The 13,165-nt window shown below is 44.7% G+C and overlaps 1 protein-coding gene across 2 annotated transcripts in view; it reads right to left on the reverse strand.

Moving 5' to 3' along the window:
- The window catches only part of banp (BTG3 associated nuclear protein), a 40,359-nt gene extending 33,657 nt beyond the window's left edge, over positions 1-6,702 (reverse strand). For both annotated transcript variants that reach the window (XR_014630884.1, XM_084453179.1), the window contains exons 1-6: positions 6,603-6,702; positions 2,702-2,792; positions 2,189-2,277; positions 1,661-1,863; positions 1,107-1,202; positions 302-471 (exon numbers count right to left, since the gene is read on the reverse strand). Coding sequence is in view for 1 of the 2 variants with exons in the window: in XM_084453179.1 (XP_084309305.1) it covers positions 302-471; positions 1,107-1,202; positions 1,661-1,863; positions 2,189-2,277; positions 2,702-2,777 (634 nt within the window). In the remaining variant the exon portion in view is untranslated. The remainder of the gene's footprint in view (positions 1-301; positions 472-1,106; positions 1,203-1,660; positions 1,864-2,188; positions 2,278-2,701; positions 2,793-6,602) is intronic.
- Between the last annotated feature and the right edge of the window lie 6,463 nt (positions 6,703-13,165).

Raw genomic sequence — 13,165 nt, forward strand, 5'->3', positions numbered from 1 at the left:
ACTGTCAGGGACAGTTGATTCAGTGAGAAGCGAGGAGATTACCCTGAGGCTTGTTCATGACCACTGAGGATGCTACCGCGCACTCACACACACATGCACACACACAGACACGCACGCACACACGCACACACACACACACTCACACACGCGCAGGGTCACAGGGTCAGACCTAGATCAGACCAGATCTATTGCGTGTCTGTGTGTGGTGACTGTATACCTGTGTGTGTATGTGTGTGTGTGTGTGTGTGTGTGTGTGTGTGTGTGTGTGTGTGTGTGTGTGTGCGCTCTGTCTGAGCCGTACCCTCTGAGTTGAGGGTGATAAGGGTGACGTTCTGGGTGCTCTGAGTGTTGGGCTGGCCGCTGTTGGACACCGAGTCGCTGGCCTCCGAGCCACTCTCCTGGTCCTCCTGGCTGTCCTCAGGCGCTGGAACCTTCACCAGGATGGTGTTCTGCCTCCGACCGCCCACCGCGCTGGAGAAAACACACGCACACACGCACACAAACACGCACACACACACTTATGAGTAAGAGAAGGGCCTAGACCAGTGGCCTTATAAAGGCCTTATAAAGAAATGAATATCTTCAATCACATAAATTCAATCTCATTTTTCAGCCACAATATAAGCCATCTAAACCCTGAGGCAACAGAACTTTTGAAATAGACTTCAGGGATTTATTCTAAGTGTGGCTGCTTCTCATGCAACACATTTTGCAATCAGAGATGTCCTGGTATGACCCATCACATACTACGTATACAGTACTGTATATTACTAGTACACTGAACGAGTTGATACAGTAATGTTAACTGTCCTCTTGACGACAGAGGAAGCAGGTGATTTGTAATATATTATAATACTGCAGCAAAATGCAGTCATGTATTCCAGTAATATAATACAGTACTAAAATACAGTAAACTATATTCCAGTAATAATATAGTAGAATGCAGTAATAGAATAGTAATAGAATACAAAATAAAGCAATATAATCCAGTAATATAGTGTAGTAGAATACAGTACTACAATAGTAATAGAATAGAGTAGTACAATACAATAATAGAAAAGTGATATAATACAGAAGTAGAATAACAATAGAATCCAGTCACTCACTTGCTCAGGAGGTTCTCCAGCGACTCCACCCCCCGCGTGTCTTCCTGGCCCTTGGGACGGTCGCTGCTCACAATCACATTCGTCTGAGGGACAACGCTGCAGGAGGAAGAGGAGGAGGGTGCGAAGAGGAGGAGGAAGAGGGGGAGGTAGAGATATTACAGAACACCAAGTCCTCCAATTCAGTCAGCAGGGAAGTCGGTCAAAGGGTTGATGTATATTTGTCACAAAACAGAACTTGTCTTCCTTGCTTCCTACTTAAAATATGTGAAAGTGTTGCTGTCTGTCTGTGTGAGTCTCTTGTCCAGGTCCTTGCCCCTCACATCCCAGCTCAGGTGGTCATCCCTCTGAGAGTCTTCACTATGAGCCTCCACCTCTCCCTGGTCAGCTCCCTCTGAGACAGCCTTGGAGCCCCAGACCCTCTACCCTCCCTTCCCCTCTTCCTGGTTTATTCCCTCTCTCTCCCTCCCTTCCCCTCTTCCTGGTTTATTCCCTCTCTCTCCCTCCCTGCCCCTCTCACTGCCCAGTTCACACCCTCTCTCCGCCCCCCGGCTCACCAGCGGACTTTGTTCCAGGTCTGGGTGGCCCCCAGGGGGGAGCCCGCTACCATGGGAACCTGGATAGGCCCCTGGTTCTTGCTGCTGGTCATGGCGTCCAGCTTGCGTTCCAGGGCCTTGCAGGTGGCCTGCACCGCCTGCAGCTTGGACTCCATGCTGTCCAGACGCTGACAGATAGTCTGGCTGAACGAGCACAGAAAAGCCTGGGGAGGGGACGGAGTGTAGCATGCATATTCATCATCATCATCATCATGCGGAGAAGATGACGACAGCCTTCACGTGGCCTCCTCCGTGAGTAGCAAGAAATGGTGCAAGACCAGCTTGCAAAACTAATGTCGCCAACCAGTCATCATCATCATCATCATCGCTGGTCAGTATCACAGGGAACACCTTACAAAGTAAACATATGTATGATGAGTATAAAACATGCTAAAATACTGTAATATGATTGAGCCTGATGATTCAAATGTCACCACTAACACTATAACCATTCAGTATGACGCAGTGATACAGTGGTCAAGACATTACCTTAATGGACGCATCCTGCCCACTGTTCTCCAACTTCCTCCGTTTCCTCTGGGGCTTGTCTTCACCATCTTCATGACTGTCCAACATGTCTGACACAAAAAGCCCCACAATCACTACGGAACCAATTGAACTATTCATTCATCCAAGTGCTTAGGAGTAACAATGTTGACAGCAGCTTGACTGTCTAATGGATTGACTGTCCATTCTGGAAGAGTGTGCTTTCCTAAATACAAGCTATGCCCCAAACATACAGGAGCTTGCTTGATATCTCGTCGAGAGAGGTCAGGAAAGAATTTTTACAGCTCACCTTTTCAACCCAGGCTGAACTGTTTTTTTTTTGTATCCCTCTGGAATATGTAGGGGTAGGATCTATGTCTATCCCCCCATTGCTTTCTGTAAAGCGCATTATGTTGCAGTATACTAATAAAGTTTGATTTGATTTGAAGGAAGGGTCCGGCCTGATTGTTTTCTAGAAAGCTGGATCTTATGTTCTCTGAATGAGCTAGTCCTTACCTGTCTGGTCTGCCTGATGACTCAGGTCCTCCACTGCTATCTGGACTATCTCAGCCAAGTCTTGCTCCGACATCATTCAGACCGGAGCAGCCTTGGGCAGAGAGGGAATATGTTATGACACAAAAAAGAGCATTCATTTGTCACTTTTCAAAAACACAATCCACTGTAAGACAAGCATATGTACTGTTACACATAGTAGTAGTAGCAGTACAGTAGTACTGGTAGTAGTAGGACCTAGTACTAGTAGTAGTAGTAGTAGTAGTAGTAGTAGTAGTAGTAGCAGTAGTACTTTATTGATACCTGTGGTGAAATTGCAGCGTTCACAACAAAATACAACCAAGTAGACTAGAATATAAATTAACAATAGATTAAAAAAAAACACGTACAACATTATTTCAACATCACAACCTTTGGTAATCAGGCAAAAAGATGTAACAGGTGGGTGTGGTGGGGATCAAACCACCAACCTTCTGCATGGAAACCCAAGACCAAAGATGACCCACCCACCCTCACTCGCACGTAAGACTACTCATCACAAGCATTGTGCCTAGTGATGTTTCATATGAGACCAAGGTTAGAGAGTCGCTTCGATTTCCAAGAAGCACGTGGTCGATGACAAAAGAGGCCTTGGTCACATGATTGGTTTGGTTTGAGATTCAGCTTGTTGAAAGGAAACCCTGCCTGTCTAATGCTGCCTGATGAGGCCAGCATCCGAAGATCAGAGGTTCCACTTGGCTACTGGCATGAACACAAACCTGTGTACCCCCACCACTACCAGCTGGCACTACAGTTTTTGTGCACGCCAGCCTAGCTGTCCCATATGAAAGTAGGCTGTTCTCCAAGGCAGAGGGAACTCTAACCAGGCCAGGTCAAGCCTGGTTTATGTGCGTGGCTAGCTTGTTTCTGTTCAGGACTGGAAGAACGAAAGCTAGTCATGCCACTGAAATAGCTGTGAATTGAAATAATGTCTGATAAATTAAGATAGGTCTTTTCGTCTGGACACATCAGTTCCAATGCTTCCAATGCTAATCCAGCACAATAACAGTGGGATTGCCAGTTAGCTCATGAGCTCACAACAACTAGCAGCAGCTTCAATAACATTAATTGGGGTTAGAATAAGGGTTGGGACAGGATCTGACCTATAAGCCAAGGGGTAAAGGTTGGAGTGAAAGGATGAACATGTGGAGATTTGGGGTATAGTCTCATAAAGTAATCCCCCCCGGTCTCCCAGGTGGGAGTCCAATGCTCTGACCACTACTCTACTTGTGCAGTGGAGATCGGCGGGTTGGTTTTGGTGTCCTTCTTCCAGTCGCTAGTGTGGGTTGGGGTTAGAATAAGGGTTGGGGTTGGGACAGGATCTGACCTATGAGGTAAGGGGTAAAGGTTGGAGTGAAAAGACGAACATGTGGAGGTTTGGGGTGTAGTCCCATAAAGTCATCCCCACTGGGTCTTGAACCCCGGTCTCCCGGGTGGGAGTCCAATGCTCTGACCACTACTCTACTTGTGCAGTGGAGGTCAGCGGGTTGATTTTGGTGTCCTTGATTTTGCTGTGCTGGGACTACTGACTCTTGTGGTGCCAACAGAGAGATGCATTGTCAGGAGTGAGGGAGGGAGTGATAACCCGACAAACGCTATACTAGCTGCGCGGTTGGCCAGCCACACACAAAAAGAGAAATTGATTGAGCCCCAACACTGTGACACAATTGTTTCTGAACAGAAATGAATAAAATCAGCCTTCCAATGTCATTGCACAACATATTTTAGTCAGAAATAATTACAACAACCAACAAACCTAGCCTAATGATAATTATTACTACGGGTTATGAGTATATCATAGCCTACAGTGAAATCATGACCATCCTCAGTGTTTAGTGTGGGCTAGTGGCTGGCTATTCCTTTGCTAAATTATAGTCACTGCCCCAGCAATCTGCCCCAGCAATAGAACAGTTGTTTTAACACATGTTCATCATAGGTCCAGGCAGATGACTCCGTTTGTTCTTAATTATCCGACAGCTGACTCTATTGTTCCTCATTTCAATTCAACTTTATTGCAGACTCAGTGTGATATAACAAAACACATCATACAATACATTTGCCACTTTCATTGGTTTGTATGAAGCACGCACAAATTACTACAGGTGTGTGGCCAAATTGGAAATCTGTGGTCAAGTTGTCAATCAAAATCAGTTAAATCAGTAATGTTTCAGCACGCCACATGATCTATATTGACTGCAGGGTTTTTCCTGCATAGAGGATTTTTTGGTGCCCCCCAAAGAGATTTTAGCCAGAGCCAAAGGAAAATCACCAGTGCCAAAATGCTAAAAAATTGAGAATAAAAATAGCAATTCAAATCCTCTCCAAATGTGTTTGATAGCTTGTTTCAAGTGCAGCCCATCCCTCTTCCTTGCATTGTCCATGGTTTGGACCAGTAGTAATCGAGATAATTAATAGACGGGTTATCAGTAGGCTACCTATCTTAAATATTTTGTCTTCATATCCATTTTTTGGTCGTGTCGGGAGAAAATAGTGTGCGCCTCACCCCCCTAAGACCTCTTCTCACCCCCCTAAGACCTCTTCTCACCCCCCTAAGACCTCTTCTGGGTGCTCTCAATTATCTTTGCCAGCAGGTGTCAATAGTGTGCACAGCATATAGGCCTCGAGTAATTCATCTATTTATATCTATCAAACATTTGCAATACAATGTGCCTAGAAGCCTCGGTGTTTCAGAAAGCCTAATTTCGCCATCACTAATTGTGCCCAACAAGCTCTGCTACAGAGACTGCTGCTGCTGCAATTACTGTGAAGCAAGCTAATGAGGAATATTTCTTGATCGCCAAGTGTATTATTAGCCTACTACACAGCTGTACATGCAATAATTCCTTGTCTCCACCAAAGACCATTACGCTAATCCACAAGAGGGCCGTCCCTCACCATGTAGTAAATTGGTTGTTTCTATGAAAAGATGTTGTGTCCGGTTTCTGTTCCTCTACTTTGAGCTACTAAACAGCTGTACCACTAGCTGTCCCAGGCTCCAACATGGACTAATGAGGTGTTCGTATGTTGTAAGAGTGGCACACACTTCTGCAGTGAGTTGCATGGGTGTAAAGTCATCATTAATTCACTCCCAAACAAACGGGTGAGAGACTTGTGTATCTCGTCTGAGGGCCCCTAGAGGGAGCCACTGGGCTGGGGTAGAAAACGGAATGACCTCGATAATCTCATTCATAAAATATAAATATATAGCAAAGTAGTTCATCCATGGGACATGTATTAGAACTCCTGGGCAGTTAACCAATGCCCAGGAGTCGTGCACTAGTCATACAGCCCACTGCGACCAGGTCCATAGAAGAGGCTAGCAAAGAGTTGCTCTCCTTTCCGGGTTAGGAACTGGCACTAACGTCAGCTAGCTAGCAGAGTTGCTACGTCGCTAGCACTGGCTAAGCTGGTAGGAACTGACAGACGCGCGCTAGCCAGTTAGCTAACGAGCTAGCTAAACTGCCTAGCATTTCTTTCTTAGATTCCAAGGAATTAGAATAACTGCGTTGCTTTGACTCGCCAGTCTTATCTGGGACAGATATCTGAACAAAAAGTCAAATCACACTAAAAGGCTGAGTAACATTAGTTCCGTCTAGCTGTGCACTGGACATGGGCGCATAACGCTAGCTGCCTAGATAGATAGCTAGCGTTGGCTAGACAGCACAACTAGCACTAACACATGCAGGCAATGAGTATGCTAGTTGCTAGCTAGGCCTTGGTGTGCTTGGTTTCGTGGCCGAGGACTAGATTAGTTTTTGTGTGTTGTTTGTGATCCTCGCGGAACATTTTAGATGCGATTTGAAAGCCACAGGCATCCGCACTTCTGGCTGCGAGATATGTACCATGTAAGATTCGGTTATATTACCGTGTGAATGATGAATTCTCGTGTTGTTTGTAGGGATTCCGATAACGGCGTCGTTCCTCGCGAGAGAAAAGCCTGCGCTTCGACTCCGGTCCACTGGTCGTTCAGTCGACTGAGGCAGGCTGGGGGGTACGAGAGGTGGGGCGAGGGGGCTGCTTAGCGGGAATGCTGTTAACATTTCTCACGTGTTGTGGATGAGCAGAGGTAGATTAAGACGTGTTGGATGAGTTAAGAAATAGGTGTTAGGTGGAGTGAAATGAGTGCATTTGTTTGAATAACTCCACTACAGTGCAAATACAGTTTACCATGTTTTTTATAGCCTGTCTATTGTAGAAGTTGAGAAAACATGTTTAAAAGAAGATCTGAGCAAACTTGACTATGTAAGACTGACTATAATAATCTTACTGACAGTTACACATTGCTTTGTTTTGAATGGCTGGGACTACCCTCGCCCCAGGCTCTCGGAGAGACTCCAATTAGCCGAGAAAGACTGCATGATCCTCCGCCCCAGCAACAGCGCAGGGCGAGAGGTAATGTTTTCCAGCCCGGTCGCACTTGGCAGACTTCAAAATTCGACGTTTGTCCAACGCCTTCAAACTTAATTTCTAGACGGCATCATTTATAAACGTCGGCAGACGACTTGGGATAGGCCTAAGTTTTTGATTGGTTGTCCTCAGAGTTGCAGTCGCAGTGAAAGCGGAGGCTAACTATGGAATTGATTAAAGACATGGACCTGTGCTGATTCACATACAAAATATTGTTTATTAAGACGATTCACCAAGCTGTACCGTTGGTGTAATTCCCGCCACCACCCCTGGGCAGAGTCCAGGGACCTGAGCAGTGTGCATGACCCTGCCCCCGCTCGCTGAAACCTGGGCCGTCTCAGATTGAGCCTATTCTGTAGACTTAGTGTAGCGGGAGGGACAGAATCCACATAGCCTCTCGGGTTTTGGTAATTCACTCTTACTGTAATAGTTCACTCTTACTGTAGACTCAGACAGCGAGCGACTAGGGCGACAGTGGTCGCTCTGGTTGCGTGTGTCGCATCGCCAGCTCCCCGGCAGCCAAGAGCTGCAGACGCCGGGGGGGGCGGGTCACTCACATTATTGAAGATGTATTCTACTGCCATTCTGAGGTAACCTGAACTGCTATTGGTTGCTGCTTCGGCGATGTCGCTGCTAATTTGCATAAAGTTGAACTCTGCCCAACTTCAAATCTACGCTCAGATCGCTGGTATCGCGTCGCTCTCTGCCGCGCAGGTGTCCGTCGCCCTATGTCGCCAGCTTCCATTGAGAATGAATGGCAGCTGGCCGCTCTTGTCGCCCAAGTCGCTCGCTGTGTGCGCTCGCTGTGTGTAATACAAAATATTACATGTGGTTTTCAAGTGTTTATTGAAACAGTCACAAAACCATGATAAAATAAACCCACCCATGATCTATTGTGTTGTGTGGAGGCTGTACAAGCCTGCTACCAGGCTAGACTGCTAGCTAGCCCTTGGTACCAAACAGAATTGACTCAGTTTTCCCCAGATGCAGTGAGTTTGTTGACTATGAGCCACTCCCTTACATTTTCATTCATTCATTCAAACCTTTATTTATACTCAAAAACACATTGAGGGTCTCCTCATTTACAAGTGCGTTGTGATAAAAAAAATTAAAAAAAATCCATAACAACATAATACATTTCTAAAGACGGCCAACCAACTCTGTCATATAAGATACAATGGTGTGTATAAAATTCATCATCAGTAATGAATCTAATAGCAGAGTGATATACAGAGTTTAGAGGTACCGGATCAGTAGCTACAGCATTGCCATATATAATATAACCTAGCACAGATAAAAATACAGCCTCTACAATTCTTCTACAATAATTTTCAAGCTCTGTACTAAGAAAGAGTTACTTCGATTTGGTGGACCATCACCCCCTCCACCCATTCTATTGTGTCTCACTCCCTCCCCCCATTCTACCCATGATGTATTGTGTTATGATGAGGCAGTACAAGGCGGCAGCCTGTGGAGGCCGCAAGGCCGGCTCGCTACCGGGCCATCGTTGGTGTAAATCCCCGCCACCACCCCTGGGCGGACTCTGCCCCCGCTCGCTGAAACCTGAACCGTCTCAGATTGAAAGTTGAAAAGGACTTTGAAGAAAGTTCAGGGCGGTGTGCTGCGACTGGCTCTGGGTCAGCTAGGAAGGGCTCAGGGCCAAGGTGGTCCGTCCAGGGGCTCCTGTCTCCGGGCGGGCTTTACAGCGCCCCGTCGCAGTGAAAGCAGAGGCTAACTATGGAATTGATTAAAGACATGGACCTGTGCTGATACACATACAAAATATTGTTTATTAAGACTATTTACCAAGCTGTACCGATTTACCGTCTCAGATTAAGCCTATTCTGTAGACTTAGTGTAACGGGAGGGACAGAATCCACATAGCCTCTCGGGTTTTGGTAATAGTTCACTCTTAGACTGGAAGGGCATGGTATACATGTGTTCTGTCTTATGAGTGTCTCCCATTGTCTGGTTTTTAATTCCCTTTGATCATAGAAAAATCCAAACTATGGAATTGGTTAAAGACATGGACCTGTGCCGATTCACATACAAAATATTACACATGGTTTTCAAGTGTTTATTGACACAGTCACAAAGCCATGATAAAATAAACCCACCCATGATCTATTGTGTTGTGTGGAGGCTGTACAAGCTGTACAAGCCATTAAAACCTTTATTTATACTCAAAAACACATTGAGGTTATCCTCATTTACAAGTGTGTTGAGTGATAAAAAAGTAAAAGTCCATAATCAATTAAGAAATATAAGAAAATCCATCATTTCATAAACAATCACAGATTGAGACACAGAAGTTATTTCCCATACTTCTAAAGTGACCATATTCAGGAAGTGTGACTATTTAAAAAAAAAAAAAAAAATCTTGGAGCTGGTTCCAAGAACTTGGAGCCAGTGCAGAAAAGGCAGCTTTACCCAAGTCAGAGGACATAAAGGGCGTCTGTAAAGTGAGCCAGTCCATAGACCTTGTAGAATATGGATTTGTAGAATAGTTCAACATTGATGTGAGATATAGAGGCAGCTTTCCAGTTAAAGCCTTGAAAATTAAGAGATACCAATGTTTTTTTCTTCTCATTTCTAAAGACGGCCAACCAACTCTGTCATATAAGATACAATGGTGTGTATAAAATTCATCATTAGTAATGAATCTGTGTGAAGAGTGATATACAGAGTTCAGAGGTACCGGATCAGTAGCTGCAGCGTTGCCATATATAATATCGCCATAATCTAGCACAGATAAAAATACAGCCTCTACAATTCTTCTCCAATAATTTTCAAGCTCTGTACTAAGAAAGAGTAACTTTGATTTGGTGGACCATCACCCCCTCCCCCATTCTATTGTGTTTCACTCCCTCCCCCCATTCTACCCATGATGTATTGTGTTATGTGGAGGCAGTACAAGGCGGCAGTTTGTGACATACAGGATCTGAACTCGGGACATGCCAGTGTTTTTTGATGATCCCTTTTACCTCCTGGCTCATTGGGGAGTATGCTGTGGCACAGGTGACAGAGCATTGATTCTCTCTTCTGGGTCCTGGTTCCTTTGTATACATATGGCGGACTTTATTAAGAGCTGTGTCCAACCACCGCCTAGGATAGGAGCGAGCAAGAAAACAGTCATACATTTCCTTAGCCTTTTGTTCAAAATCAGAGGTGCTCGAGCAAATGCGTTTCAGTCTCAAAAACTGGGAGTATCGGAGGCCCCTCTTTAAAGGGGTAGGATAGGCACTCGACACATGTAGAAGGCTATTCCTATCAGTAGGCTTAGTGAATAGGGTGGAGGATAGATTGCCCACATTCATACTTATCCTGGTCTCAAGAAATGCCACATCAGTCTTGTTCACCTCTGCATTGAACTTGATGAAGGGAACCATACCATTGAGATATTCCAAAAAACAATTAAATGTTTCAAATGGGGCTCTCCACAATAGAAAAATATCATCCAGATAATGGCGCCATAACATGATGTGTTCAGAAAATGGATTGTTATTCCAGATATGTTTATGTTCAAGGTAACCCATGAAGAGATTTGCATAGTCGGGACTACTACCACATGTTTCTGAAGATAGAAGTCAGTCTCAAATAGGAAGTAATTCAATATATATAGTTGCAAGATCCAGAAGAAAAGAGGTACATGGGACTTTTTCAGGTCTCTGTTACAGAAAAAATTGTAATGCCTCCAAACCCGTCTCATATGGTACATTGGTGTAAAGGGAGGTGACATTGAGTGTTATCAGATAAAGGTATCAGGTATGTGACGGCCCCGCCTACCCCATTTGCCTGCCTGTGTGTGTGTTCACAGTCTTGTTCAGTGTTGGTCCTAGCAGGTTCCTGAGGTGGGCGTGGCCGTCATCAGCAGCTAACCTGGCACACCTGGGCCCGGTGTGTCAGGGCTCTACAAGAAGAGCTGGGAGCTCAGTTGCTGGTTGGCTCTACTCCTCCCGGGGACACCGAGTGCTTTGCTTTATAGTTTGAACTTGGTTTCGCACTACTCAACACTGCATTCATACACCCTTCACTCACTCATGCACTCACTTACACCACTGATAACTGACCGCACATCCCATGTTTGATTTATGTACTTTATGTCTTGTTTGAGCTTAGTTTAATTAAACCTTATTGTTAATCCTTAGTTTGGTGTGCGTCCCCCTCCTTTGTCGCGGCCATACACGGCTTGGTTTGTGACAGGTAAATCAGGCTCAGCGGGTTCTAGTTTCACCTCAGACAGCTGTTTTAGTTGTTTAGTATCTGTGGTGTCTTTTAGATAGGAGGGCAATTGCACAACCAGAGGCCTCAAAATACTGTCAACATAATGTGAGATAGGTTCAGTGCGACTATCATTGCAAGCTACAATGGGACGACCTGGGTGGTGAGCAAGGGACTTGTGCACCTTGGAGAGGGCATATATCACTAGAATGGGAGGGTTTTCCTTTTTCAGGAATTTCAGCTCCTTATCAGAAATGTGGCCATCTTTTACTGCTTCGTCCAGAAAATTGTCAATTTCTTTCTTAAAGGTATTTGTAGGATTACCATCGAGCTTGGCATAATAGAAATCATTGGTCAACTGAGAGTGAATCTCAGATACATAGTCCATCTTATCCATTATTCCCTTTGATTCCTGTATTTTATTTTTCTGCATTTTGTTTTAAATGTCCTTTTTCTTGCATTTCGTTTTATATGACCTTTTATGTGTTTCTTCTTGCACTTGTCTTGATGCTTTTAATGTCTCAGGTAAAGCACTTTGAATTGCCTTGTTGCTGAAATGTGCTATACAAATAAACTTGCCTTGCCTTGCCTGTGCTTGTCATAGTCCAGCAGGTTCTGCCACACCTAGCAGAGAGAGAACACAACAGAATGAGAAAACAAAAACGTGTACGTGTGAACATTTATGACAGGGCACAGAGGGAAAGTAGCAAGACAATAAATGTTCTTGACCTGCTGCTTGGTTAGGGCCAGAGAGGTCTGGTTCTTCAACTCCACCAGATACTCTGTCAACTCTGTCCATGCCTGGTACACCAGAAGTCATCCACAGCCTGAAAAAAAAACAGAGAAAGGCAACTACTGTACGCAAACCTTAGCTCTTGTCGACCCAGCTTCTTAGATGCTGACTGATGATGGTTGTCGGTTGAAGCCATTGCCATTGTTCACCAGCTTCCTATAAACTATTACACTATTTAAAATAGTATTTGCAGGACAGTATGACCAATTATAAGCTATTGTATCCAACAATGTATCTAACAAGCCAAATTCGAATTGTGACGTCTGGCGCTGCTCCGGAATGGCATGGCTATAGGGGGAGACTGAGGGAAGTACTGTTCACGTACCAGGCAGTTGTGCAGCCAGTCAAGACGCTCTTCACGGTGGACGTGTAGAACGTCCCGATGGTGTACTAGACACCGCTGACTTGGACAGAAAATAAAAAATATATTTTAATTTAATTATACCACTGTGCCTCACAGTAACAGTCTTTATTTCACCACCTGTAATAAAAACCTCAACCAGTTATGCCACAAAAAAGGTTACTCTTCAGTGGAGCAAGTGAGCGTATTTATACTGAGGCGTGACTTTAAACATTTCAACTCAGTTACACCAAGAAAATGGATTCATGCGTGAAGGCCTGTGCTCTCTGAGCACCCTGTCTAGTTCATGTATGGGAAATCAGACTTCCTAGGAAGAAGAAGATTCAGAATATTGTCAATAACAAAAGTTCCTGGCAGCTGGACTGCCCGGCCCCTAATTAAATTAAAAATGATACCTCCTCAGGCACCATACTCCCTTTCATCCCTGCCTTAGCTATTATTTCAAGTTCTAGGCCCCCTGGGGCTACATCAAAGCAAAATGATCTATGTAATGTCACCTGACAAATACAATTACTCTAAGAAATAAAACAAATAATATTTCAAAATAGGACAGATCTTAGCATTATTTATGGAGCTCAAATCACACAATCTAGCATGCTGTATTTGAAACACATTGGAATCCACAGGGTAGGACAGTCCAGCGTAC

Source organism: Borostomias antarcticus (genome assembly GCF_949987555.1).
Source record: "Borostomias antarcticus genome assembly, chromosome: 18".
NCBI classification, from domain to species: domain Eukaryota; kingdom Metazoa; phylum Chordata; class Actinopteri; order Stomiiformes; family Stomiidae; genus Borostomias; species Borostomias antarcticus.